The 26,701-nt window shown below is 46.1% G+C and overlaps 1 protein-coding gene across 3 annotated transcripts in view; it reads right to left on the bottom strand.

The window, feature by feature from the left end:
- BRDT (bromodomain testis associated) overlaps positions 1-4,261 on the bottom strand; it is a 146,539-nt gene extending 142,278 nt beyond the window's left edge. Inside the window, exon 1 of one of the 3 annotated variants that reach the window (XM_088444892.1) lies at positions 4,131-4,261. In XM_088444892.1, the coding sequence (XP_088301018.1) occupies positions 4,131-4,235 (105 nt within the window). In that variant the 5' untranslated portion in view covers positions 4,236-4,261. Of the gene's footprint in view, positions 1-2,760; positions 2,916-4,130 lie in introns of those variants that run through there. The other 2 variants (XM_088444890.1, XM_088444891.1) reach the window with 2 other exon arrangements.
- Between the last annotated feature and the right edge of the window lie 22,440 nt (positions 4,262-26,701).

Here is a 26,701-nt window from a genome sequence, read left to right as displayed (position 1 = left end):
ACATAGAGCCAGTGTTTTGATGATCACATAAAAGTGCATACATGGAAGGTGGGCGTTCCAAAATATCCTAGACCACTACATTAAAAGTCATGTGACAGATTGCTATGCTTTCATGCGATTTTATCATGGCAAACTGTAAATTATTAATAGTAGTTTAAAAAAAACAAAAAAAAAAAACACTATGGCTTTTGGGGAACTGTCCAGCAGTGTCCCACATGGGGGGTGTGGGCACAGGTCACCTCTGCTTTTATAGCAAAGCAGCAGTGAATGGGTGACGCCTTATACGCAGTGTGCCGGGAGAAGCAACCCTTTAGCGTGATGAGAATGGAAGCATTAAGTGCAGTCACACCCCCAAAATGTGTGTACCATTTTCCAGGTACAACAAAAGTACTGACACTATCCTCCTCGATGGTGGGTAGAGATGGACATCGGAAGGCTGGCATCAAATGATGGCTGGGTCTCCACCATCAAAACATTCAATGCGATGGCAACCAACCATCACATCAAAAGAATGTGATGGGAAAAACATTGTGATGGTTTGCGCATGCAATGTCGACTGATGGACGATCATTTTAAACAGCTGAATTTTCACATCGAATAGTCATTGGCTTCCACACCATCAAATGACAGGTCGCCACTGAATGGTGAACACACTACCATCACAAGAAAATCATTGATGGTGTTAAAAGGAATGGGTATGAAGTCCCCATATCCCGACGCCAGTAACCCAAAGGAAGAAGATCCCAACAAGGCAGGTAAGTACCCTATCCCAACCCCCCCCCCCAAACCTCCCTTAGTGACGCCCATCTCAAAACTCCCCCTAGTGCCTAAACCCCCCCCCCCCCCCTTGCCTCTCCCTAAGCCTAATCTTCCCAGGGAGGTGCTTAACCCTCTACCTATCCCCGAGGGAGTCTAACCTTAACCATACCGCCTAGGTGGTGCCTAACCCTAGCCTCCCCCCAAAAAAACCCCTAACCCTCCCCCCACGACTATTGGTAAGGGCGCCCCAGACTTACCTCGTTCGGGCTGGCGTCCCTCGGTGTTCCAGCGTCAGAATTAAGATAGGCGTCGGTATTTCGACGCCTATCTTAAATCCCTTGTCCATCCCTAATGTTGATAGGTGTGCTATGGGATTGCAGAGTTTTCCAAGCAGGATACAATATACCACAAGTTCTCAAACTCGGTCCTCAGGACCCCAAACAGTGCATGTTTTTCAGGTCTCCTCACAAAACCACAAGTGAGATATTAGCTCCACCTGTGGATCTTTTAAAATATGTCAGTGAGTAATGAATACACCTGTACACAAGCTGGGTGACCTGCAAAACGTTAACTGCGTGGAGTTTGAGGACAGAGTTTGAGAACCACTGCAATATACTATAGTCACCAAGGTAGCAAATGCACAGTAAAACTATACTTTATACCAGGGATTACTGACCAGATTTTCACCAATTGAATGAAGCTGGTTCTGAACTCACCAGGGGTTCACTACTACCTCCAAAGAGACCCCATGAAAAATTAGTTCACTCCCACCCACTGCTATAGAAATGCTTTAAAATGCTCTGATTGGTCAGGGTGAGAACAGCCACGCTCTGATTAGTCAGAGTTCCAATGCACTTATACCACGTGGGTGCAAGTTAACTTTTTTGGAGTATGTGGAATACATGTTTTTGTCAAGATTCCTGTTTTTTAAAGTCTAGTACTGGTTAGTTGAGATTTCATGGGGACCCTACCCACTTTATCCACCTCCTCGAATTTTCAAATACCAGCCTAAGCTTAAAGGTTAGCAATTTGGGGGCTGGGAGTCTAATTCGCTCTTGTTTTTTAACTAAATCCAAATAGAGAAGGCTAGGGATCCATGCAGCACCTTTTTTGCTGCAGTATTATGGGTTAGCTGCAAAGATGAGGTCTAGAAACTAATGGACATCAATGGCAGGCTGATATTAGAAGTTCAAAATAACCTTTATAAATGTAGTCGATCCTAAAACCACATGCATTTTGGCATCAGCGAACATTGCTGGCGACGTGTTTTAAGACTGAAAAATGCTGGATACTAAATTGGAGTCCAAAATCACTGGCGATATGCCTTTATTACAAACCCACTGGGGAAAAAAAATAATAATGCACAAATAATCCCCTTTTTGCCTTCTAATAACCAGAGGGATGTTTAAAATCAAAACAGCCACATTTCGTTTTTACATGGGATTGCAGGTTTTGTTTTTTTTTAATAAAAAGAAATAAATATTGTTACATTTTTTACATTTTGTAAGCATCACATGACACGATATACATACTAGGGAAAGTCCCTAAAATGCTGGGTGCAATCGGTCAAGACATGCAGGAAACCTGATATTCGGCCCTTTGGAGGGTGCAGGGAACCTTGCCCACCTCTAACAGCCCATTCTAGACAGTTTGGCTCTTGAAGGAATTTAAATAAGAATTAAACCGTCTGGGTGGTAAGGTGGAATTGTGGTTACAGGATTGGTATCAATCTATCCTTCCAAAACAGAAAAACCAGAAGTATAAACACATATTCCTTATAGAATAAGCAAAATAAAGAGGACATTTGCCATAGCAGCATAGCAATTATAGGCACACCATTTTTTAAAAAACTGGGTATCCAGCTGCATCAAATTTGGGGTCAATTAACCTTATAACCCAACACTGTAGTGTAATGTAAATTCCAAGAAATGGTGCAATTATGTATGAAAAACACTCCCTCACCTCATCCAAACAAAGGTTTGAGAAAAATAAAAAAAATACCTTTTACTTTTTTCCATGCATTGACTCTTTATATTCTGTGTAGGGGGCATTAAGTGATTAATGCACAATGGGAAGATTCAAAGCACCTCTGTCATGTTCAGCTCTGCACATCATGGTAAATCATACAATAATTCAGTGGTTCCCAAACTCTGTCCTCAAGGCAACCTAACAGTCCAGGTTTTCAGGATACCGATACTTAAGCACAGGTGACTTAATTAGTACCTCAGTCAGTTTAATTGTACCATTTATGCACAAGCATGGATATCCTGAAAACCTGGACTGTTAGGGTGCCTTGAGGACAGAGTTTGGGAACCTCTGCAGTAATTGTTACATTGCCTGCACACCTCTATGGGTGCAATGGAAAGTTAGCAGTGTTACTGGCCACAAAGGGCTTTTGTCTGACCATTCTGGCAGCAATTCAGTCTCCCTCAATATCTTGAGGAAGGGATCCCTGCTGATTAAAGGAAGCAACACCACACTTTCAGGCAATGGTTCCAATGTGCCTGTACATACTGCTTGGTGCAGGGGAATCAAGGATATTTTGTTTTTACAGGCTCACCCTATCCCTTGGCTCCAATTTATTTCCCCATGGGGCTAGGGGCAGGTCAAACTTGTATAAAACACCAAATTAATTTTGTGAGTAATATATAGGTGAAGGCTGACTGCTGTGCAATGCTCTGATATAAACAGAGTGACCCTGCACCCATTCACCTTCATTTATCTAATTAGTGGCGTGTAGGCCACAGCAGCCTCACCAGATGAATTGGATGTTTTAACATACAATAAGGGGTCTATGTATCAAAGCTTGATGAGAGATAAAATTGTGAGAGAAAAAGTATTAACCATCTAGCTCCTGTCATATTTCAAACACAGTGTATAAAATATAAGTTAGACGCTGATTGGTTGGGGAATTACATCTCACAATTTTATCTCTCATCAAGCTTTGATACAAAGGCTCCTAAGATACAATTATGCACATGGTGAGTTATACCAGCCTGCTCCCATATTACCATTGACCAAGATTACCTGGACTACATTCATCTACACTCTAATACATACAGTACGACCACTTACACACTGTGTATACACTAATACAGGTGTATAATAGATCTCCTCTCAGGTCAGGAAGGGTACATGGATTGGAGGGGGGTAGTTGGCCAGGCACATGAGTACGTACATGGTTGGGACAGTTGGTCAGGCAGGTGTACATGCATGTGGGCAGTTGTTCAGGCAGGGGGTACATGGATGAGGGCTGTTGAGCAAGATAACGTCTAGTACACTATATATTTATTTCTTATATTACTCATCTCCCCCACACTACAGGAGGCAGCGGCGTGAGCAAGCCCGCCACTGCCACACCAGTAGGTTACCTGGTGGATCGCAGCTGGTGTCCTGATAGCTCCCTCTACCGAGCGCAGTAGCTCCGCACCGACTGCGTTTCCATGGCACTGACACGCCCACTTTATAGACAACATTCGCACGTGCGTTCTATGGGCGGGGACATGCGGCATCTGCGTCACACCGCAGGGAAGTGAGTGTCAGTCCTGAGTGCCCATCACCACCACAGGCCAGCTTTGTAGTCTGTGTCCTCTAGAACGGCCGGCACGGTCTCTTCACCAGACCATGTTAGTGATATTCCCAGTGTCCAGCCACTTCATAGCACATTCTTTGTGGGTAAACAGAATTGCAGTGTAAAACATTTCATTGTTTCTGGAATGATGGGTTGGAAATGTAGTAATGATGTATCTGTGAAGCTCTTTCTTAAAAAATAAATACAATCCGTAATACTCATGTAAGGTCAATTATCATATATAGTAATATCATTACATTATAGCTTAGATATTAATTTCGCAACAACCTCAGTAATTGGGGAGCTTCGATTTGATCTGCAGACCTTGGAAATAAAGTGCTATAATTTTCATGCTAGAACAAGTATTGCTTAAACTATTTAAAAAAAAATCCTGTGTTAAAAGAAATATATAAATTGGAAGTACTGTGTGCACATATGTATTGTCTACGTTTGATATATATGCAAATGTATTTGACTCGTGCATATTTAAATAAAAAAAATATATATATATAAATATATATATAAAAAGATAAGTATTAATGCACAAACAATATATTATATATTTCAACATTCATCTAAATCAAGTGAACATAAGCTAAGCAATTCCCTAAGTGTGGCTGTTTACTGTGTTCCTTGAGGGGATTCTGTGACTGCCTTTGCTCCTTGGTTAGCTGGCATTGACAATAGGTTTTCCATTCCTCCTCTTCTATTTGGTGAATACAGCGTCATGCTCCATTATACTGTTTAGTTATATTGTAGCTTCCTGACATCCTACCACATTATAACAGATTGTATTAGAAGCAGATGCGTCTTTTCATTATTTTTTCCTTTGGTGAAGAAGAAGCATAGAGTAGACACATTACAAGGTTTCAATTAAGAAGGTTAATAGAAAGGTGAGGTAATATAATTGATACATGGGTGTGGTATGTTACTTGGCGACATTTCAGATGGCGACATTGCGAATCTGTCGACATTCTGAGGATGTTAACATGATGACTGTTGACATATTGAACCATGTCGCCATTCTAGTGTCGTCATTGTTACTGTCGACCATCTGACCGGAAACTGGCCTGCACAACTCTATAGCCGACAGGCTGAATTTTCACACATTCCTGCATTTTCACAGTTGTGAATAGTTAATAGTAAATGAACCACTAGTGCACACCCAATTATATAGTTAAATGAGAGCTCTACATACATCTTCACTGACTGCTCCACCCCTTGCATCTATGGTAGTTATGCCCATGCTAACTGGCTATTTATAACACAAAAAGAAAACCTTTTGCACTAATGGGCATATATATCAAAGCTTGATGTGAGGTAAAAATTGTGAGATATAGATCACCAACCAATCAGCTTTTAACTTACATTTTGCAGGCTGTGTTTAAGAAATGATAGTTTGGAGCTGATTGGTTGGTGATCTATATTTCACAATTTTATCTCACATCAAGCTTGATACATATGCAAGTATGGTAATCTAAAGATAAAAATGAAACAAAAAAAAGCACACCAGTCCTGATGCACACTGGCCAATTTCAGTTGGAGAGAATAACGGTCTCTCCTATTACATACGCAGCCAAAAACAATATGAAAGCGATCAGGTAGTCCAAGGGGTATATTTACTAAGCTGTGGTATAGAAACCCTGGATTTGCTAACTGACTGCTTTACAAACTGACACAAAAAAGCCTCCAAACCCTCTGGAATACATGACCTGCATCAGACAGGCTTGTTTGTAGAAACACTGCACAGATCCCTAGGAACATATTTACTAAAGTGCAGGTTTTTAGAAATGGAGATGTTGCTCATAGCAACCAATCAGATTATACAAAACAATTATCTAGCACATTCTAGAAGATAATAGTTAGAATCTGATTGGTTGCTATAGGCTACAACTCCATGTTATGGGCAACATCTCCAGTTCTAAAAACTCACACTTTAGTAAATATACCCCTATGTGTAGGTTTTGACAAAATTCTACATTTTAATTGGAAATGCATTTTTATTCTTAAATGTTTGTTATGTGCAGGAAAAATATGGTAGCCCAGCAAGATCTACCATTTTAAATACTAGACAACCTACTGCATTAATTGAGGTAGGTTCGATCGCCCATCTGTAGAAAATTTTATTTTTTATGTACTGTTTCAGTTATTTTCTTGTGATCACCAGAAAATAACTATTAAGCGGGGACATCATTTGAAAGAGGAGACTCCCCTCTTTCAAGTCAGGGTACCCCTATGTGTGTACAGGCTAGTATGGGGGAGACAGGGCACAATATGCTATTCCCCATCTATGACAAACTGGGTTTTTTTTCCGTAGCACTAGGCAATATTATCTGGTGATCACCAGAGAATAGCTGCTAAGGGGGGGCTACATAATTTTGAAAGAGGGGACTCCCCTCTTTCACATGTGAGCAACCCCACATTTACAAGTGAAATTATGGGCGTGATAGGGCATGTAGTGCCCTCCCACTCATATACAGAAAAGTAATATTTTCCATAGAGCAAGGTAATATTTTCTGGTGAACACAGGTGGTCACTGTTATGGATAGAGGTACTTCCACTAATCAGTCCAGCAACAGCCTTGAGGGTTGGATAACTTGGCTAGATGTGGCCGTGTAGCAGTCTTGAGGGCTGGTAAATCCTGACTAGTGGTGGCCAGTGGGCCAGAGAACACGATGCAGCCTTTGGGCCAAAGAGCAAGATGCGGCCTTTGGGCCGTGTAGCAGCCTTGTGGGCTTGTAAGCCTTGGCTAGTAGTGGCCTGTGGGCCGAAGAACAAGATGCGGCCTTTGGGCCGTGTAGCAGCCTTGTGGGCTGGGTTGCCTTGGCTACTAGTGATGTGTGGGCCGAAGAACAAGATGCGGCCTTTGGACCGTGAAGCAGCCTTGTGGGCTGGTAGATCTTGGCTGGTAGCGGCCCGTGGGCCGAAGAACAAGTTGTGGCCTTTGGATCATGAAGCAGCCTTGTGGGCTGGTACAGGTCTTGGCTGGTAATCGCTGACGTGTGACTTGTGCCGCCGGGTTGACACAAGCAATCGTACACAGGATTGCATACTAAAGACACGGGAGTGCGGCTTGTGCCGCCAGGTTGATACAAGCGGCAGTAAGCTGGATTGCGCACTTTGGACGCAGGAGTGCGACTCGTGCCGCCGGGTTGACACAAGCGGCTGTTCGCTGGATTGTGTACTCTGGATGCTGGAGTGCGGCCTGTGCTGCAGAGTTGACACAAGCTGTAGTATACTGGATGGCATACTTGGAACACTAGCGTGCGGCCTGTGCCACCGGGTTGACACAAGCAACAGTACACGGAGTTGCGTATTTTAGATGCTGCGATGCGGCCTGTGCCCCTGGATTGACACAAGCTGCTGCACGCTAGATTTCGCACTCTGGACAGAGGAGTGTGTTCCGTGCCGCCTGGATGACACAAACGGAAGGATAAACAAAGCTGACAGGATGACTGGGTGCTCAGCAGGAGACTAAACCAGAACCGGAAACCCGAATCAGCATTGGAGCAGCCTTCGCACCAGCAGGAAATAGCCACAGGAGCCAATCCAGAACAGACCAGGGATGATGGACAACTGATGGGGAGGAGTTCAGCAAACGATCACTCAGCGTTTGACTCGCCCTGTGTTCGCAATGCGGTGGTTTGTAACAGTACCCCCCTTGACGAGGGATTAAGGAACCCCTAGACCCTGGTTTGTCAGGAAAGTTCTCTAAAAACCTTTTCTTCAGAGTAGGAGCATACAAATACCTTTCATGAACCCAGGAGTGCTCCTCCGGTCCATACCCCTTCCAATGGACAAGGAATTGAAGGCAACCTCGTGAAATTCTGGAGTCAAGAATTTTTTCCACAACAAACTCCTGGCGACTTGAACGAGCACTGATGGAGGCCTCACTGAACGACTCAGAGAAAACCTGGAGGACAAGAAAACCAATTTCAGGAGAGAACAATGGAAAGTGTTGTTGATCCTGAGAGTCCGGGGTAACTTCAGTCGAAACTCCACAGGATTAACTTGAGAAATAATTCTAAAAGGGCCAATGAACTTGGGACCCAACTTTTGTGATCTCTGGAGCAGGTTAATATTTCTGGAGGACAGCCAAACTAAGTCTCCCACCTTGAAATTACAGGGCCTATGACATTTGTCAACCCAAACCTTGGAATGACTAGATGCTTGAAGAAGAGAATGGTGCACTTTCTTCCAGACTGACCGTAACCTAGAAACAGATGAAGATGAAGGAGTTGTGGTTGATGTAGTCTCAAAATAATTACTCCTTGGATGAGTCCCAAAATTGCAGAAAAAAAGAGACACTGACGAAACAGAATGGCAGGAGTTGTATGCAAATTCAGCAAACGGCAAAAGAGTAACCCAGTTGTTTTGACACTTGGAAATTAAGCAGCGGAGGAACTGCTCCAGGGACTGATTGGCCCACTCTGTTTGTCCGTTGGACTGTGGGCCTGATTCAGACCCGCTCGCGAGCGCTATGTGCTCGCAAGTGGGTCGATGGTGGCCCAGTGCACATGCGCGAGACCCGGATAGCGACGGGCAAACCGTCGCTCCCGGTCTCGTACCAAAGGGGGCATGCTGTCGATGTTGAGTGACAGCACGCCCCCATTGGTGGGTGGGCCGGGGGTGTGGCTGCCAAGACGGAGGCATTCCCATGGGAACGCCTACCGTCTGGGGCCGCCCCACTGACATCACAAGTGATGTCAGTGGGAGAGCTTTCGGCTCTGTTAGAGCCGAAAGCTCTCTGGGACTTGCGGCAACGAGACCCTACCACAAGGGTCTCGTTGCAAGCCCGATGGTCTTGACCATCGCGACCATCTTCCTGGACGCTCGCTATAGCTGTGGATGGTCACCCACAGCTATGTGAGTGACCAGGAGGCCGCTCTAAAAAACAGAAAGCCGGCCCTGATTCAGAGCGAACGCTCTGTCAGAACGTCTGGCTCTGAATCAGGCCCTGTGTGTGGTACCCTGATGACAGACTGACATTGATACCCAGATCAGCACAAAAACATTTCTCCAAAATCGAGCAACAAACTGGGTACCACGATCCAAGACAAAGTCCGACGGAAGTCCATGAAGTCTAAAAACATGTTGAATAAAGAGTGCTGCCAATTATTTAGCTGAAGGCAATTTATTGAGGGGAACAAAATGCACCATCTTCGAGAATCGGTCCACAATGGTCCAGATGACCGAACAGCGAGAAGATGATGGAAGATCCACCACAAAATCCATTGCGATATGAGTCCAAGGTTTAGAAGGAGTAGGCAGTGGACATAACAGACCAGATGGAGTAGTTTGGAGAGTTGTTCCTGGAACAGATGTCGCAAGCCGCTACAAATTCCCAAACATCCCGAGACATGGACTGCCACCAAACAGAATGGGAAAGAAGTTCAAGAGTCCTGGTGATGCCCAGATGACAAACAGCTTTGGACGAGTGGAAATCGTTCAGGACTGCCTTATGAGACTTCTCCAGAACAAACAGCAATCCTGGAGGCTTTTCAGGTGGAGCTTCAGACTGACATTGCCTAAGGGAATCCGCCAAGGTTCTAGACAAGGCTAGATGAATCCGGGAGGTTGGAATGATGGTTTCTTCCGTAACACTAGGAGAATGAGTGATGGGAAAACTACATGACAGGGCATCCGCCTTCAAGTTCTTGGAACCTGGTCAAAAAGAGATTACAAAATTGAAGCGGGTAAAGACCCGGGGTCATCATGCTTGCCTAGCATTCAGCCTTTTGGCCGTCTCGATATAAGCCAGATTCTTGTGGTCCGTCAGAACAGAGACCACATGGTTAGCCCCCTCTAACTAGTGTCTCCAGTCCTCAAATGCCCATTTAATGGCCAAAAGCTCTCGATTGCCCACATCATAATACCTCTGCGCTGAATCAAACTTCCGAGAAAAGAAGGCGCATGGATGCAGCTTGCCATCTTTAACATCACTTTGGGAAAGGATAGCGCCAACTCTGATCTCGGAAGCTTCCACTTCAACCACGAATGGGAGGTCCGGATTGAGATGTCGAAGGACAGGAGCAGACATGAAAGTAGTCTTGAGAAGCTTGAAGGCTTGATTGGCACTGGAGGACCAATTAGCTACATCAGCCCCTTTTTGTCATCAATTCCCCCATGGGTGAAACAATTGAGTAGAAGGACTTAATAAACCTGCGATAACAATTTGCAAACCCACCAAAACGCTGGATGGCCTTCAGCGATGTGGGTTGCTCCCAAACCAGAACAGCCTTCACCTTGTTTGGATCCATGGAGAACCCATGAGAGGAAATTATGCAACCCAAGAAGGAGACTTCTTCCACCTCAAATTCAAATTTTTCCAGCTTGGTATAGAGACTGTTATCAAGAAGTCTCTGCAACACCAGTCTCACATGTTGTCGATGCTGTTTCAAGGATTTAGAAAAAATGAGGATATCATCCAGTTAGATGACTGCAAAGATTCCATGAAAATCCCTTAAAACCTCATTGATGAAGTCTTGGAAGATGGCTGGGGCGTTGGAGAAACTAAAAGGCATGACAAGATACTCGAAATGCCCCAAATGAGTGTTAAATGCCGTCTTTCACTCATCTCCTTCTCTGATGCGGATGAGATTATAAACTCCCTGAAGGTCGATTTTAGAAAAAATAGATGCCTCCCGTAGTTGATCGAAGAGGACAGAGATGAGTGGCAGGGGATACGTGTTCTTGATGGTGATCTGGTTCAACCTTCGGAAATCGATCCAAGGTCGGAGTGATCCATCTTTTTTCTGGACAAAAAAGAAACCGGCTCCCATCAGGGACTTGGATGGTTGTATAAATCCCTTTTCCAGAGCCTCCTGGATATACTCTTGCATGGCAGGGACAGATAACATGTATAACCTGCCTTTAGGAAGTCTATTTCCAGGCAAAAGGTCAATAGCACAGTCGAAGGGTCGATGAGGAGGCAGGATGTCCGCTTTTTTCTTGGAGAATACCTCAGCCAGGTCATGATAGGGAACGGGAATGGACAACAACTCGGATGGAATGGCTGCAGCTAGATGAACGGGGTGAGAAAGACAATGAGTAATACAAGAGGACCCACACTGAAGGATTTCACCAGTTTGCCACTGGATCACCTTGTTATGTTTTTTCAGCCAAGGTAATCCTAGTACTATAGGAGCAGGAGGACATTGAAGCAGAATAAGTGATAAGTCTTTGAGATGCAGAGCTCCGATAGTCAATTGTAATGGAAGGGTCCGGAATGCTATCAGAGCTCGGGAGAGGTTTCTGCCATCCAAACCAATGACTGTGACAGGACTAGATAAGGGCTCAGGAGTGAGTCCCAAAGTTTAAAAAAATCTCAGGTCCGTGAAGTTATCCATGGCTCCACTAGCCACAAAGACAGAAACAGGAACTTGAGCACTTGATGACTTGATTACTGTGGGGAAAATGACTGAATTTTCAGGAGAGATGGATGCAAGGCCTAGATGCAACTCTCCACTTACATCTAGACTTTGCCTTTTCCCGACTTGACAGGACAAAGTTGGGCGATATGTCCTTTACCACCACAGTACAGACAAAGGGCCTGATTTAGACCCATACGCTATCCGCAGTACGCTCGCTATTGCCAATGGTTGCTAATCTGTGCTTGCGTATGCATTGCAGTGCGCATGTGCAAACTACACAGTGTGTTCACAGATCCCTCGCTCGCACAGCAAAGCCAGCCCAGCAGAGTGAGTGACAGGAGTGGCCGTTTGTGGTTGGTAACAGGGGCAGTCCTGTAATAACGGGGGAGTGGAGGTGCCTGAGTGTTTCAACGCCATTTTAGAGGCGTGCATAATTAACAGGCAGCGTCATAGTACACGTCACCAGCCATTTGTTTACTCTGTTTTCCTCGCAATGCTTGCGGTAGAAAAAAGCTACCACAAGCACTGCATTCACATCCGATAGTGGTCGATGTACCAATGTTTTCACAATCTTCCAGGAGATGACGTGGAGCAGTGGGTGTCTCTGCATTCGCTAAGGGTATACTGCATACACAAAGTGAACGCTCGTACAGGTAAGATGGGCGTGCTTAAACCTTGGCGAGCGATCGCTCCCCGCCGCGTCACTTTCAAATATTTGCATACGCATTGAGCGAGCATACGCTCATAGCGAATGGGTCTGAATCAGGCCCAAAGGCCTAATGCGCATCTCCTGCACTTCTCTGTAGGAAGGCGGAAAGCCCCCAATTGCATAGGCTTCTCTTGTTCTGTAGAAGATATCCAAACAGGAGATCGCGGAGCCATAGACGGCAAGTTCTTTTCCACCTTGCGTTCCCGGAGCCGTCGGTCGATGCGAATGACTAGACTAATTAGATAATCCAGACTCTCTGCAGTAGGATGCTGAACCAGAATATCTTTTATCTGATCAGAAAGTCCCCACCTAAACTGACTCTAGGGAGCTGAGTCATTTCACCCAGAATCAACGGCCCATTTATGGATCTCTGTACAATAATCCTCGGCAGCCCTGTTCTCCTGTTTCAAAGACTGCAGATTAGCCTCAGCCATGTGTGCTTTGTCCGGGTCATCATAAAGCAGACCAAGAACTGTGAAGGAGTCCACGGTCAGCATCGCAGCAGATGTGGAAGGAAGGCCAAAAGCCCAGGTTTGGGGGTCTCCTTGTAAGAGAGAAATTACTATCCTGACTCGTTGGACCTCCGAGCCCGAGGATATGGGTCTGAGCTTAAAATAGAGTTTACAACTCTCTTTGAAGTTAAGGAAGTCCTTGCGATTCCCTGAAAACCAGTCGGGCATATTCAACTTAGGCTCCAAAACAGTGGAACGAGCAGGTACAACCCGAGTCTCCGCAACTCGGAGGGAAAGTTATTGCACCTTTTGGGTGAGCACCTGAACCTGGGTTGCAGGAATTTGCACAGGATTCTGAGTGGGTTCTATGACGAAAGGAGGATGAATGCCTCTATCGTAATACACAAAAAAGTTTGCTGGGCCGGTGATAATGTCATGGATAGAGGTACTTCCACTAATCAGTGCAGCAACAGCCTTGAGGGTTGGATAACTTGGCTAGCTGTGGCTGTGTAGCAGCCTTGAGAGCTGGTAAATCCTGACTAGTCATGGCCAGTGGGCCAGAGAAAACGATGCAGCCTTTGGGCCGAAGAACAAGATGCAGCCTTTGGGCTGTGTAGCAGCCTTGTGGGCTGGTAAGCCTTGGCTAGTAGTGGCCTGTGGGCCGAAGAACAAGATGCAGCCTTTGGGCCGTGTAGCAGCCTTTTGGGTTGGGTTGCCTTGGCTAGTAGTGGCCTGTGGGCCGAAGAACAAGATGCAACCTTTGGGCCGCGAAGCAGCCTTGTGGGCTGAGTTGCCTTGGCTAGTAGTGGCCTTTGGGCCGGTGAACAAGATGCAGCCTTTGGGCCATGCAGCAACCTTGTGCTAATAGTGGCCTGTGGACCAAAGAACAAGTTGCAGCCTTTGGACCGCAAAACAGCCTTGTGGGCTGGTAGGTCTTGGCTGGTAGCGGCCTGTGAGCCGGAGAACAAGTTGTGACCTTTGGACCGTGAAGCAGCCTTGTGGGCTGGTAGGTCTTGGCTGGTAATCGCTGAGGTGTGACTTGTGCTGCTGGGTTGACACAAGCAATCGTACACAGGATTGCGTATTAAAGACACAGGAGTGCGGCTTGTGCCACTGGGTTGACACAAGCGGTAGTATACTGGATGGCGTACTCGGAACACTAGAGTGCAGCCTGTGCCGCCGCGTTGACCCAAGCAACAGTACACTGAGTTGCGTACTTTGGACGCTGTGGTGCAGCCTTTACCGCCGGGTTGACACAAGCTGCTGCACGCTAGATTGCACACTCTGGATAGAGGAGTGCGATCCGTGCCGCCTGGATGATACAAATTGCAGGAAGTTGGTATGTGGACTGTGCCGCCTGGATGATACAAACGGCAGGATAAACAAAGCCGACAGGAGGACTGGGTACTCGACTGAACAAACAGGACTAAAGGCCTGATTCAGAGCCGCTCGTAAGCGGCCGCTCGTTCGTTCCGAGCGATGTTTGCCCAACTGCGCATGCGTACGGATCGTAATACGCATGCGCGAACCAGTCAGTGCAGCCGAAAATCGTTTGTTCGCTAAATAGCGAATGCCTGCTAATATGAGTGACAGGAGGAGGCGTATGTGGGTGGTAACAGGGGAAGGTGCTTGAAAACGGGGAGTGGAGATCAGAACGCAGGCGTGCTTAAAGGTCAAAACGGGCGTTTTATGGGTGTGCATAATTAATACAGCAGCGTCACTGACCACGTCACTGGGTTATTTTATAGTCAGAACTGCTCACAAGTTTATGGTAGGAAAAACCAACCACAAGAATAGCGAGCAGTTCATACGCTGGTCGATGTACTCGATTAATCTAATAAATAGCAGACATGACGTAGGATGCGAGCGGCCAGGGGGCGTAGTTATCCAAAAAACAACCGCAAGTTTTGTTCGCTCGTTCAGACCTAGAGGCGTGAACAGACTGCAAAGAGCGAACGGTTCATTTGAATAGCCACCCCTTTTTTCTGAACGAACGACCGCAAATAGCGTCCGGCTCTGAATCAGGCCCTAAGTCAGAACCGGAAACATGAAACAACGCTATCAGCGCCATCGGAGCAGCTTTCGCACCAGCAGGAAATAGCCACAGGAGCCAATCCAGAACAGACCAGGGATGATGGACAACTGATGGGGAGGAGTTCAGCGAACGATCACTCAGCATTCGCCTTGCCCTGCGTTCGCAGAGCGGTGGCTTGTGACAGTCACCGGACAATAGCTACTAGTGGGCTACATATTTTGAAAGAGAGGACTCCCCTCTTTCCATTATGGGTGCCCACAAAGGTGCCGTGTCATTATGGGGGTGAGAGGGCTCATAGTGCCCTCCCATATATAAGGAAAACATACACATCATAAGATTGTCTGGTGTTCATAATTGATTACCTGACAATAAATCCTAAGGGGACCTTTCATTTGAAAGAGGGTACCCACCTCTTTTTAAAATGGATGCCATTAATTTCATGGATGCCAGGTTGTGTGAGATCTTCCCCCATCCCTGGACTTCTTGATTTTTTTGTAGAGCAGGGGATTTTCCGTGTGATCACAATGATCACCAGGCAATAATCTCTATTGGGTCACATAACTTGAAAGTGGGGACTTCATTCTTTCAAACGGGTGCCCCAATTTCTCTAGGTGCAAGGATTAGGGAGGTAGACGGACTTAAAATTCATCCCCTATTAAAGTTTTTTTAAAAAGTGACATTGGCATGCATGCTTGCAGATATCACTGCTCCAGGACTGGCCCCCTGAACCTCGGGACTCCCCACCAGTGATTAGTGCAAGTGGGGAGAAAGTAAGTAAGTGGGGGGCCACTTTGCTGCGGATGACGAATAGGAATGTACAATGGAAACCCATCATCTAATGGCTGTGAGGCTTTCGACATAAAATCCGCAATTCGATGGAAAAAGTACTTCCATCGAATTGGGAACATAGATCTTTGCTTACAATCTGCTTTTGATGGGTGGAATTCGTCATGCACAGCTTTAAGGTATATGCTGAAGATGAACCCCACTCACCCTCCGCAGCAAAGAGGATAAAAGCCTATAGCACGTTATCAATTGGGGGAACCCCACACTGTGGACCTCATTCAGAGTCAGTCATTGTGGCCGCACGCCACCGATGTACGCTAAACTGCGCATGCGTAAAATTAGCAATGCGCGTGCGCAAACTAGCTATTACGATCAGAAATTGCTCTCTCCTTCAACTTGGCCAGGTCATTAGTTTGAGTGACAGGATGAGGCGTTTGTGGGTGGTAACAGGGGAAGGTGCTTGTGAACGGGGGAGTGGAGATCCGAACGCAGGCGTGCCTGACTATGCAAACGGCGATTTTATGGGAGTACATAATTAACTAAGTAGTGTCATGGCACATGTGACATGGGAGGTTTTTACACTGACTTTATCGTAGTGCTTAAGAGAGGGTATGATCAACCGTAAGGTCTATGACTAGCTCCGATGGTTCCCGATGGTCTCGATTAATCCTTATATGCCCGGAGATGACGTGTAATGGGAACGAGAAGGGGGTGTATTTTTAGTCTTACGGCCGCATCCTCCCCTCGCTTGTCCAGCTAACGATCCCATCTTAACGACGCAACTTGCGAGCGCTTCATTTGCATATGCGGCCCCTTTTACCTTACGACCATGCGGCCGCAACGACCGACTCTGAATGAGGTCCTGTGTGTTTTGTTTTTACATTTTTTCATTTTTTCTAAATGTTTACACACAGGAGCCTGCACAGATCCTTGGGATCTGGCTAAACTAGATTTTCTAATACTGTCATTTTCCCTGCTATTGGTTCTGCCTCCTAGAACCATGATCTTCATATCTCCCTGTGGTGTTGTGTCTGAGATTGCTTTTTCTCCTCTGGTACCAGCATGACTCCATCTCTCTCTGCTCTTGAACCCCATCTTTGTGGTCAGGGTTAGAGTGGAATGTGTAGTATTACCAGCATAAGACGGATTTAATGTCTGTGATACATGAGATGACCCATCCCCAGCTCTAGTCTTAACAGTTCCCTCCTCAGGCAGCACAAGGTGGCTCCCACTCCATAGAGAAATGTGTCCTACTTTACCATCTGCTATGGCTCAGAGCTTTCTTGAATGGCACAACCTAATACTAGGACCCATTCCCTGTGCAAGGGTATAATGGCATTTGGTGAGGGTGCAGATAAAACAAATACATAATGGAGGTGGGGGGGGATGTGTGTCTCAGGGCTCTATTTACTAAGCTGTGTTAGGAGCTCCTAACTGCCTTGTCACAGACTGTATTTGAAAAATGGCAGTTTGGAGCTGATTGGCTGGTACCTTATCACCGTTCACTTTATCGCCTAACACAGCTTAGTAAATAGAGCCCTAAGATTCTACTCAAAATTCCTATGGTTTCCACCACCCTCTCAGATTGGTGGAGATGTACTAAGCTTTAAGGAGAGATAAAGTGAAGATAGATAAAGTACCAACCAATCAGCTTCTAACTGTCATATTTCAAACACAACCTATAAACTGACAGGAGCTGATTGGTTGGTACTTTATCTCTCTCCAAGCTTTGATATGTCTCCCCAATTGAATGTAATGCCGCACATCCACTACCCAACCCAGGGAAGACAGTACGATTATGTAATTGTAATCGTACCATCATTCCCCATCCCCTGCAGTGCCTACACTGAATGATCAGTCGTTCAGTGTAAGCACCCTCCATCATCCCCGAACATGGTCAATCTGTCGTTACAGGCAGATTGACCAGCATGTTTTGGCTATGATTGATGTTGGAAACAACCAGCGGGAGCGCGCATCGCTGGTCGTTTCCGACGTTTGCATGCCCAATTTGTGCCCCATTAACGAGCGATTGAACGATAATGATGTTGTTATCGTTCAATCGCTCTGTTTAATTGGGTATTGGTTGTTGATATGTCAGCTCACATCAGCTTTGTGGAAAGAAAGAGGGTAGAATCTTAATGTTGAGTGAAGATGTGTGCTGACAAATGGTAGCTCTTCCTGCAGTGCTTCTGTCCAATCAGCAGAGTGTTTATGTCATTTGATAAGTTAGACTTTCTCTTAATGGGAACTGAGGGCCTGATTCAGAGCCGCTCATAAGCGGCCGCTCGCTCGCTCCGAGCGATGTTCGCACATCTGCACATGCGTATGGGTTGTAATGCGCATGCGTCAACCAGTCAGTGCGGTCGGAAATCGTGTGCTCGCAAAATAGCGAGGGGCTTGTAATTTGAGTGACAGGATGAGGCGTTTGTGGGTGGTAACAGGGGAAGGTGCTTGAAAACGGGGAGTGGAGATCCGAATGCAGGCGTGCTAAATGGACAAAACGGGCGTTTTAAGGGTGTGCATAATTAACAAAGCCGCATCATCGACCACGTCACTTGGTTGTCTTTTATCCTGAACTGCTCGCATGATTGCGGTAGGAAAATGCTACCACAATAATAGCGAGCAGTTCATACGCCTTTCGATGTACTCGATTAATCAAATAAATAGTGGAGATGACGTATGATGCGAGCGGCCAAGGGGCGTCTTTACAAAATAGCGAGCGCATGTTTCGGATGCTCGCTCAGGCATAGAGGCGTCAACAGACCGCAAAGAGCGAGCGCTCAATTTAAATAGCCAGCCCCTTTTTCTGAACGAGCGAGCGCAAATAGCGTCCGGCTCTGAATGAGGTGCTGAGGCTGCATGCACCAAAAAGGGGCATGTATGCAGGCAAGGATACTTGTTACGGTACTTGTTAAAGCTTTGAGTTCAATACAAAACTGTATTACAGTAGAACTACATGTTTTCAGGTGCTCCACTCCTCATACCGTGACCAAGCTGTCATGTGAATTAGCTGACTAATCAGCAGTCAGTCACCCCCCTATGTTCAGATTTCCACTGCAGTGACTGAGTCTCACGTCACATAAACAGTGCAGAGTGCTTCAGAATGGTCCCGAGGGGGAAGGAAGAAGTACATGGAGGCTGGCCAGGCCGCTGCAGCCAGTCAGAATGAAGACATCACAAGAACACCATTGATGATGAGTGAACATTTGCAAAACCATCACCCATCAGAAGCAAAGCATCAATGTTTCGTATGTTTCATCGTTCCATTCCTAGCTCTAAACCGCAGCTGATAATTGCAAATTTTGTTTTGACTCACCATTTAAAAATAAATAAATGTACAGAACATTAGAATATTTACATATCCTTATAGTATTCCAAATTTCACCAAATGAATAGCATTATACTGCTTAAAACTGTAAGGAATTTGCAAACCATCTACAAGAAACCATTGGTTTCCTAATTTTATGTGTAATAAAAAAATTGGCCATAGTGTGTATGTGAGCATGTGGTAGGGAATATAGATTGTAAGCTCCACTGGGGCAGGGACAGATGTGAATGGTAAGATATTCTCTGTAAAGCGCTGCGGAATATGTGTGCGCTATATAAATAACTGGTAATAAAATAATAAATAATAGTATATGGAGTATGTCAACATTTTACTGGGCTCCTTATTTCTGGCATTAATATTTCAATTCTGTCTTCACTGACAGTGTATTTAATAACAGTTGGCAGCCCTGTGTGAAGCATAAAGGAACAATTTCATACTATTACGGTTTGTTAAATAAATTCAAGCAAAACCAGGTGCTTTTGTGATAAAATTTATTGTCATATGATACATTGCTGGCTAACCAGAAATAAACTGTATTCAAGACATAGCTGGTTAGGAGTTACGTACAATAAAATATCATTCACTGCGGCTAGCATTTTTATTTTTTTCCTTATCCATGCTACAGTATATCTTTCCTTGTATAACCCATGTTTTGCTGGGGAATTGAACTTTAGATTGTGTGATTACTTTATTGTGCTCACATTAAGCTTTTCCTAACTCAGAAAGGATTAAGGGGTCTAATAACTCACCAAGTAGATGAGGTTCTGAAGGACAAACAATTAGATCCCGTACCGAAGTAAAGTAAACAATTTTAGAACCAACTGTAATTACAATAAATCAATAATTGAATAATTCACTGTGTTGGTGGTGCTCCCTGGGAAAAGTGTTCAGCATACTCATTGTTAACAAAAACCTCTAGACTAGAGCTAGAAAACAAACTCCCTTTTAGGAGCACTCTTGTAATTAATGTCCAGTTAATTGGACTAAATTGACTAACCACTAATTAATGGGCCAAGTGCAACAACAGTTTGATTTACAGTATTGACTGTCCATTCAAATTTTATGTTGAAATACTGGTAAATTTGACGTAGTGACTTATTAAGGTAATTATATATGTTAACCGGGTTATGCAAACTGCTAAGGTTAAAACTGCCATAGCACTCACTGTGGGGCAATTTAGGCCCTCATTCAGAGCCGTACGCTCTGAGCAGAGCGCACGCTCTGAATGAGGGCCGGCCTCCATAAAAATGGAGCGTCCTCCTGGACGCTCGTATAGCTGTGAGTCACCACCCACAGCCTATACGAGCGTGCAGTTTGATGGCCGCGATGGTCGTGACCATCGCGACCATCGAAACTGCGAGCCGGAGCCTGCGGTTGAGGTTTTCAACCGCAAGCCCCGGAGTGATTTTGGCTCTATCAGAGCCAAAATCACTCCCACTGACATCACTAGTGATGTCAGTGGGCCGGCTTCTGACGGGAGGCGTTCCCTTAGGAACGCCCCCATCAGGGAGGCACGCCCACCAAAGGGGGCGTGCTGTCAATCAACATCGACAGCACGCCCCCTTTGATCAGACACAACGAGCGAAGGAAAGTCCTTCGCTCGTCGCGTCTGGCGCATGCGCACGACGGAGCTCCCTCCGTCATGCGCATGCTCAGTGCAGAACATCGACCCACTTGCGAGCGGACAGCCGCTCGCGAGTGGGTCTGAATCAGGGCCTTAGTCCCTAGAAACTTTTTCTGCTATTTATATTCCTTAATGGGTGCTGACAATTATTTTCCCCATCATATTGTCACCAGATTATTGCATGGCTATAGATTACTGAGCAACATCTGTTATTTTAAACAATATGGTAGACTCACTATTGTATAATACTAATTATTTTTTGAATCTATAATATATCCCTCTTTTTTTAGAATAATACAACAATAAAGGTTATGTTTTAATTACAACAATCATTTCATACTATATACAAGAATGCCCCTAAAAGGGAGTTTCTTTTCTAGCTCTAGTCTAGAGGTTTTTGTTAACTAGAGCTGTAACTAGACTTTTTGGTGCCCTGTGCCAGAGAGCATTGACGCCATCCCTCTTCATTATTTAAATATTGACATAATATAGTGCACCTGAAAAAGGGCCATGGCCTCATGAGGAAGGGCCAGGGTAGAGATTGGGGAGGCCAGGAGATGCTGGGAATAAGAGAAGAGGAAGCTACAAGAGAGAATGGTAATAAACAAAAAAATGAAAGTGCCAAACAGCGCCCCCTGCTCTGTGGTGCCCTGTGTCATGGCACTGGTCGGACTACCCTAGTTACGGCCCTGTTGTTAACCATGAGCTTCTGAAGGAGCCAGCCTCATTTGACACTATACAGAGAACCCCACAAGTCTAACCAGGGAACCCCACAAGGAGGATTTGGATCAGCTGCCCAAATTCTGAAGGTCAAGATCCCCTGGGTAAGCATTGAACATAATAATATTTTGGCTGAGGTAAAAATGCTTTAAATTAAATATAAAACATTTTTCTGGTAAGGGTCCTCCGCTATTGGGGATGTAAGGTTATGGTAGCTTCCCTTAGCATGTATAAAATGGATTAGTTCCTAAGCAGGAGTTATATACCTTTTTCGGGCATGATACTTTAGGTCAACAGTTCTCATGTCGACTTGCATTAGGTCTACATGAGAATGTTGACATGGTCAAAATGTCAACATGCATCATGTCGAGATTCATGTCTACACAGAAAACGTGTTGACTTGATTAAATGTCGTCTTAATGTCCCTGGTGGCCCAGCAGTTACTTACTTGGTCATGGCAACAGCCCTGTCACCAACATCTTCTTCCAGGTCCCGGCGGTCATGTGACCGTCAGTTCCGGCAGAGGCATTTCATGCGCTGGCATTCCGGTAATTATACCTGCTCTATCCCTAACCCTAATCCTCAGTGCTGCCATAAGAAATTGTGGGACTCAGAACAGAAGAAACACGGAGGTCCCCGGCCTCCAACCCAGTGGATGCAGAGGTATATCATGGAGCACTGGTACCCAGAGCAAGCAAAAGCAATGATGCCCCCCACAGTACTGAAATACACCTTGTATCAAGCTCATATACAACAATTTAAAGGGTGAAAAAGTCCAAATGAGTTATTAAGGAAAAATGCTGCACTTCCCCATAATGTTTAGGTTTATGCGGCGATGAATACGGTCTTGTCTCCATTCTTTCATGCTACTACTGATCGCAGCCACTAGCTATGGGGAGGCAGGATAGGCACATTTGGGAATGGAGGTGAAGTCAAGGTCAAAGAAGAGGAGGTGGTCAGAGAAACACATGTGGAGGGCTGGGGCAGAAATACACTCTGGGGGGGCAAAGGTACACTTGGGGAGGGATGAGGGTAGAGACACACTTGGGGAGGGCAGGGTCAGTTGCACACTTGGGGAGAGGGCAGGGGCACACTTAGGGAGAGGGACAGAGATACACTTGGTGACAGCTGGGGCAGAGTCACACTTGGTTGGTAATGGCAGAGGCATACATGGGGAGTAATGGGGGAAAAGGTACACTTGGAAATAATGGGGCAGAGTCACACTTCGAGAGGAATGCGGCAGAGACACACTCGTGGAGGAATGGGGCAGAGACACACTTTGGGACGCATGAGGCAGAGGCACACTTGGGGAGGCCTGGGGCAGAGGCACTCTTGTGGAGGCTTGGGGCAGAGGCACTCTTGTGGAGGAATGGGACAGAGGACCACTTGGGGAGGGATGCGGCAATTGGGGCAGGCAGACATCTGGAGGGAGGCTGAGGTACACTTGTTGAGGCATTGGGTCAGAGGCACACTTAGGGAGGGCTGGGAGAGAGGTACTTAAGGGTAACTGGTGCGCACCTCTTACTGTGGAAGCTGTATGGCAGGCACTGCAAGTTAATGAGTGGATGCAGGTGGGGAGGAGGAGAGTTAGGGGTGGGAATAGGAGGAGCTTGCCATATAATCAGAAGGTCAGGCCTAGTTAACCTGTGGCTCTCCAACTGTTGTGATCAGCTGGTAAAGCATGCCTGAGCCCTGTACATTACTACCGGCTGTACCCCTCTGATGGCGGTCCTGCTAATTTATTTAATGTACCTTTCCTTAACACTCCTGGCAGTTCCTAAATCTAACTACCAGCATTCTAAGAATGGCAGCATTCCACATGGCGATATTTCAGATGTTGACATTGTGAACATGTCGAAATACATTGTCATTTTAATAATTTCATTTGGATGGGTAATCCACATAGGCTGAAGAATGAGGGGACTACAGAATGATAGGAAGTCAGCTTCTTCTTACTTTGTTTTCATCACTGTAGTTGATGGACTTTAAGTTAGGCAGAGATAGATTCCTCTAGTGCCGAGGTGATATTTCGGTGGCACTTCAAAATGATGCACACCAGTGTCTGATCCTGAGAAGCCGATACTGAGATTTTGCAGCTTTGGAATAGAAAACATTGAACGACCATTTATACTGATAACAGAACTGTCCCCTTTGACTTCAGTTTGGGACAACCCAGATTTCCCACAATAGCTTTGCAAACTCAGCCTTACCTATAAATATGTACCCAGGACCTACATTTATTTATAAATTCAGAAATGGGACTGGCATTCTCTGTCCACTTTGCCTGAGGATATGATATGTCCTGTATTTTCAAATACAGTACCTTCAGATACTCTATTACTTACATACAATTCCAAGGGTTGAGTGTTCAAGGTGTTTTGCCCCCTTTTAGGAGAATACTTTCCTTTCAGAAGAAAAACAACTCTGTAAATTAGGCAGGAAGTAGTAACACCCTCACTGTCTATTGGAAGGAGTGCACTCCTGCCCTGCCTCCTCCCAGTACACTGACAAGATAGGCTGACTTGGCGGTCACTAGGACCTGCTGGATTCAGTTAGAGTGGCCCGACCACTGACATGTTCTACCACACAGCGTCTTTAGTCCCTGGCCTTCCATGGGGACGGTAGGACCCAGAATAATCACCGTATACAGGGCTTGATTCAGACCCGCTCACGAACGCTATGCGCTCGCAAGTGGGTCGATGGTGGCCCAGTGCGCATGCGCACGACAGAGCCAGCTCCGTCGTGCGCATGCGCGAGACCTGGATAGGGATGGGCAATACGTCGCTCCAGGTCTCGTACCAAAGGGGGCGTGCTGTCGATGTTGAGTGACAGCGCGCCCCCTTTGGTGGGCGGGGGGGGCGTGGCTGCCAAGACGGAGGCATTCCCAAGGGAATGCCTACCGTCTGGGGCCGGCCCCACTGACATCACAAGTGATGTCAGTGGGAGAGCTTTCGGCTCTGTTAGAGCCGAAAGCTCTCTGGGGCTTGCGGCAACGAGACCCTACCACAAGGGTCTCATCGCAAGCCCAATGGTCGCGATGGTCTTGACCATCGTGATCATCTTCCTGGCCGCTCGCTATAGCTGTGGGTGGTCACCCACAGCTATGCGAGCGGCCAGGAGGCTGCTCTAAAGAAACAGAAGGCCGGCCCTGATTGAGAGCGAGCGCTCTGTCAGAGCGTCCGGCTCTGAATCAGGCCCACAGGGCCTGATTCAGTAAGGAACGCTATTCGATTGCAGCTCCATAACCGCACACAGGTCTGCTGCAAAAATATGCTAATGTGTGCAATCGCAATGCAGTTGCACTGCCAGCATAGAGATGCCCACTGCCTCCCACTACCACTATCTCACATTCGTAATACTTTGCAATCCTTCACAAACATCGGTAACATCGAATACCATCGGTCCCTCATGCAGAATTACAGCAGCCCTGACCTTACTCAGAAATTGCTAACCTCATCGCACGCAGTGATAGCTCAAGCTGCGTATGCCGTCGCAGTGGCTAATTTATGCATGCCCCTGTAATGGCATTGAAATGCACTGGCATGCCTGCGTTTCGCTGACCACCCCCCTTCACCACCCCCACACGCTCACTTTCTGCTCTTTTCAATTATATATTTTTTTAATGTGTGCTCACAAAACTGTTTCCACTAGATAGCAAATTTCACTTACAATTTAAGAATATAAGGACCTGCTCGCTAGCAAGCGTTCGGTTGTTGCTGGTGATGTTAGCAAATGTGCGCATGCGTATAGTTCGCATTGCACGTGCGCAAACTAGTACGAGCAATCGAAAAGTGCTCGCTTGCCCTGCAAAGACAGCCCAGTGGAATGAGTGACAGGAGAGGCCGTTTGTGGGTGGTAACAGGGGCAGGGCAGTAGTAATGGGGGAGTGGAGGTATGAACTCAGGCGTGCCTGAGTGTTTTAACGCCGTTTCAGAGGTGTGCATAATTAATAGGCAGCGTCATAGTACACGTCACCTGGCTGGATTAGGCACTGAAGTGCTCGCAGTGCTTGCGGTAGGTTACAGTTAACTGCAAGCACTGCGGTCTACCCGATGTACAGATGGTTGTTTATACTTCCTGAAGATAACGTTCGCTAGTGGGCATCTAAAGACAGGCTGGTGGGCGTCTATAAACACAAAGTGATCGCTCGCCAAGACATAGTGGGCGTGCTTATGCCTTGCCTTGCGATCGCCTTCCTTGACATCACTTAGCTGAATTTCCATATGCAGGGAGCGAGCGGCCCCATCTTGCGAGCGGGTCTGAATCAGGCCCTAAGTTTGCAGGACACTGACTTATTTTGCATAACCTCCTTCAGATAATGTAAAGCATTTACAGCTGGGTAAATGGCTTGTTTCCAAAATACTGGGAATCTAACTTGGAGTGTGTACACTTTCAGCAGCTCAGGTTGAAAGTTAATAGTACTTTGGCAGATTGTTTCCTTGCTAGGGATGCATATTGCGAATGTTAAGTCAGTGTCTTTACCAGCAGAAAAATATCGAAACATCTGTGATACTGATTAACTTTTTTTCATACATATAAAAAATGGAGCGCTCTACCAAGAAAGGTGTTGTATAGCTATTGGTAAGCAGCCATAAAATGTGTCAGCCATAACTGTTCTGGCAATAAGAATAGCCCCCACCTGGAATTAAAATGCATTAGTTTGACCTGATGTTAAGGTAAACATTGCCCATGAAAGAACTATGCATAATATAAAATGGCCTAACTTGGCAGATTATACCTAGCGGACCTTCACCACCCCCAGTGAGCCAGTTGGAGGCTGTGCACTGGCTTAACTGGCAATGGCTTCCCATCGGAAGCGTAATCTGCTAATCACACACTGGAACTGCCAATTCAGACTGTGATAGCAGATAGCGCTTCCAATGGGATGTCAGGATGTCACCCCCTGCCTTTCTGCAGTCCCTAGAAGTTGTTTTTTGTTCCCTCACCCCTCTGTTATCTTTTTTTGTGCTAGGGCAATGGGTTTGGCAGGCACTGGGACTGTAGACACAGGAAGCCCCACAACCCAAAAAGGTAGGAGCTGAAGGTGTTTGCACTGTCTCAGACGTGGCACATTTACTACAGAGGGAAGCGCCTGCCTGACAGAGGAGGAAATCCTGATCGTCCCTAGGTAAGTATTCACTAACCTAATGTATCCCCTAACCCTAACCCTCCTTTAGGGTGCCTAACCCTAACCCTTAACCTCCCCCCCTGTGTCTAACCCTAATCCCCCCTCTATGTGCCTAAACCTACCCCCCCCCCTGCCACCTAAACCTAAGTCCCCCGGGGGGGTGCCTAACCCTCCCTCCCCCTAGCCTAACCCTAACCTCCCGGGGGGTGCCTAACC

This window comes from Taudactylus pleione, unplaced genomic scaffold (genome assembly GCF_031769625.1).
Source record: "Taudactylus pleione unplaced genomic scaffold, aTauple2 ptg000373l, whole genome shotgun sequence".
NCBI classification, from domain to species: Eukaryota; Metazoa; Chordata; class Amphibia; order Anura; family Myobatrachidae; genus Taudactylus; species Taudactylus pleione.
This window is presented reverse-complemented; position numbering and strand designations above follow the sequence as displayed.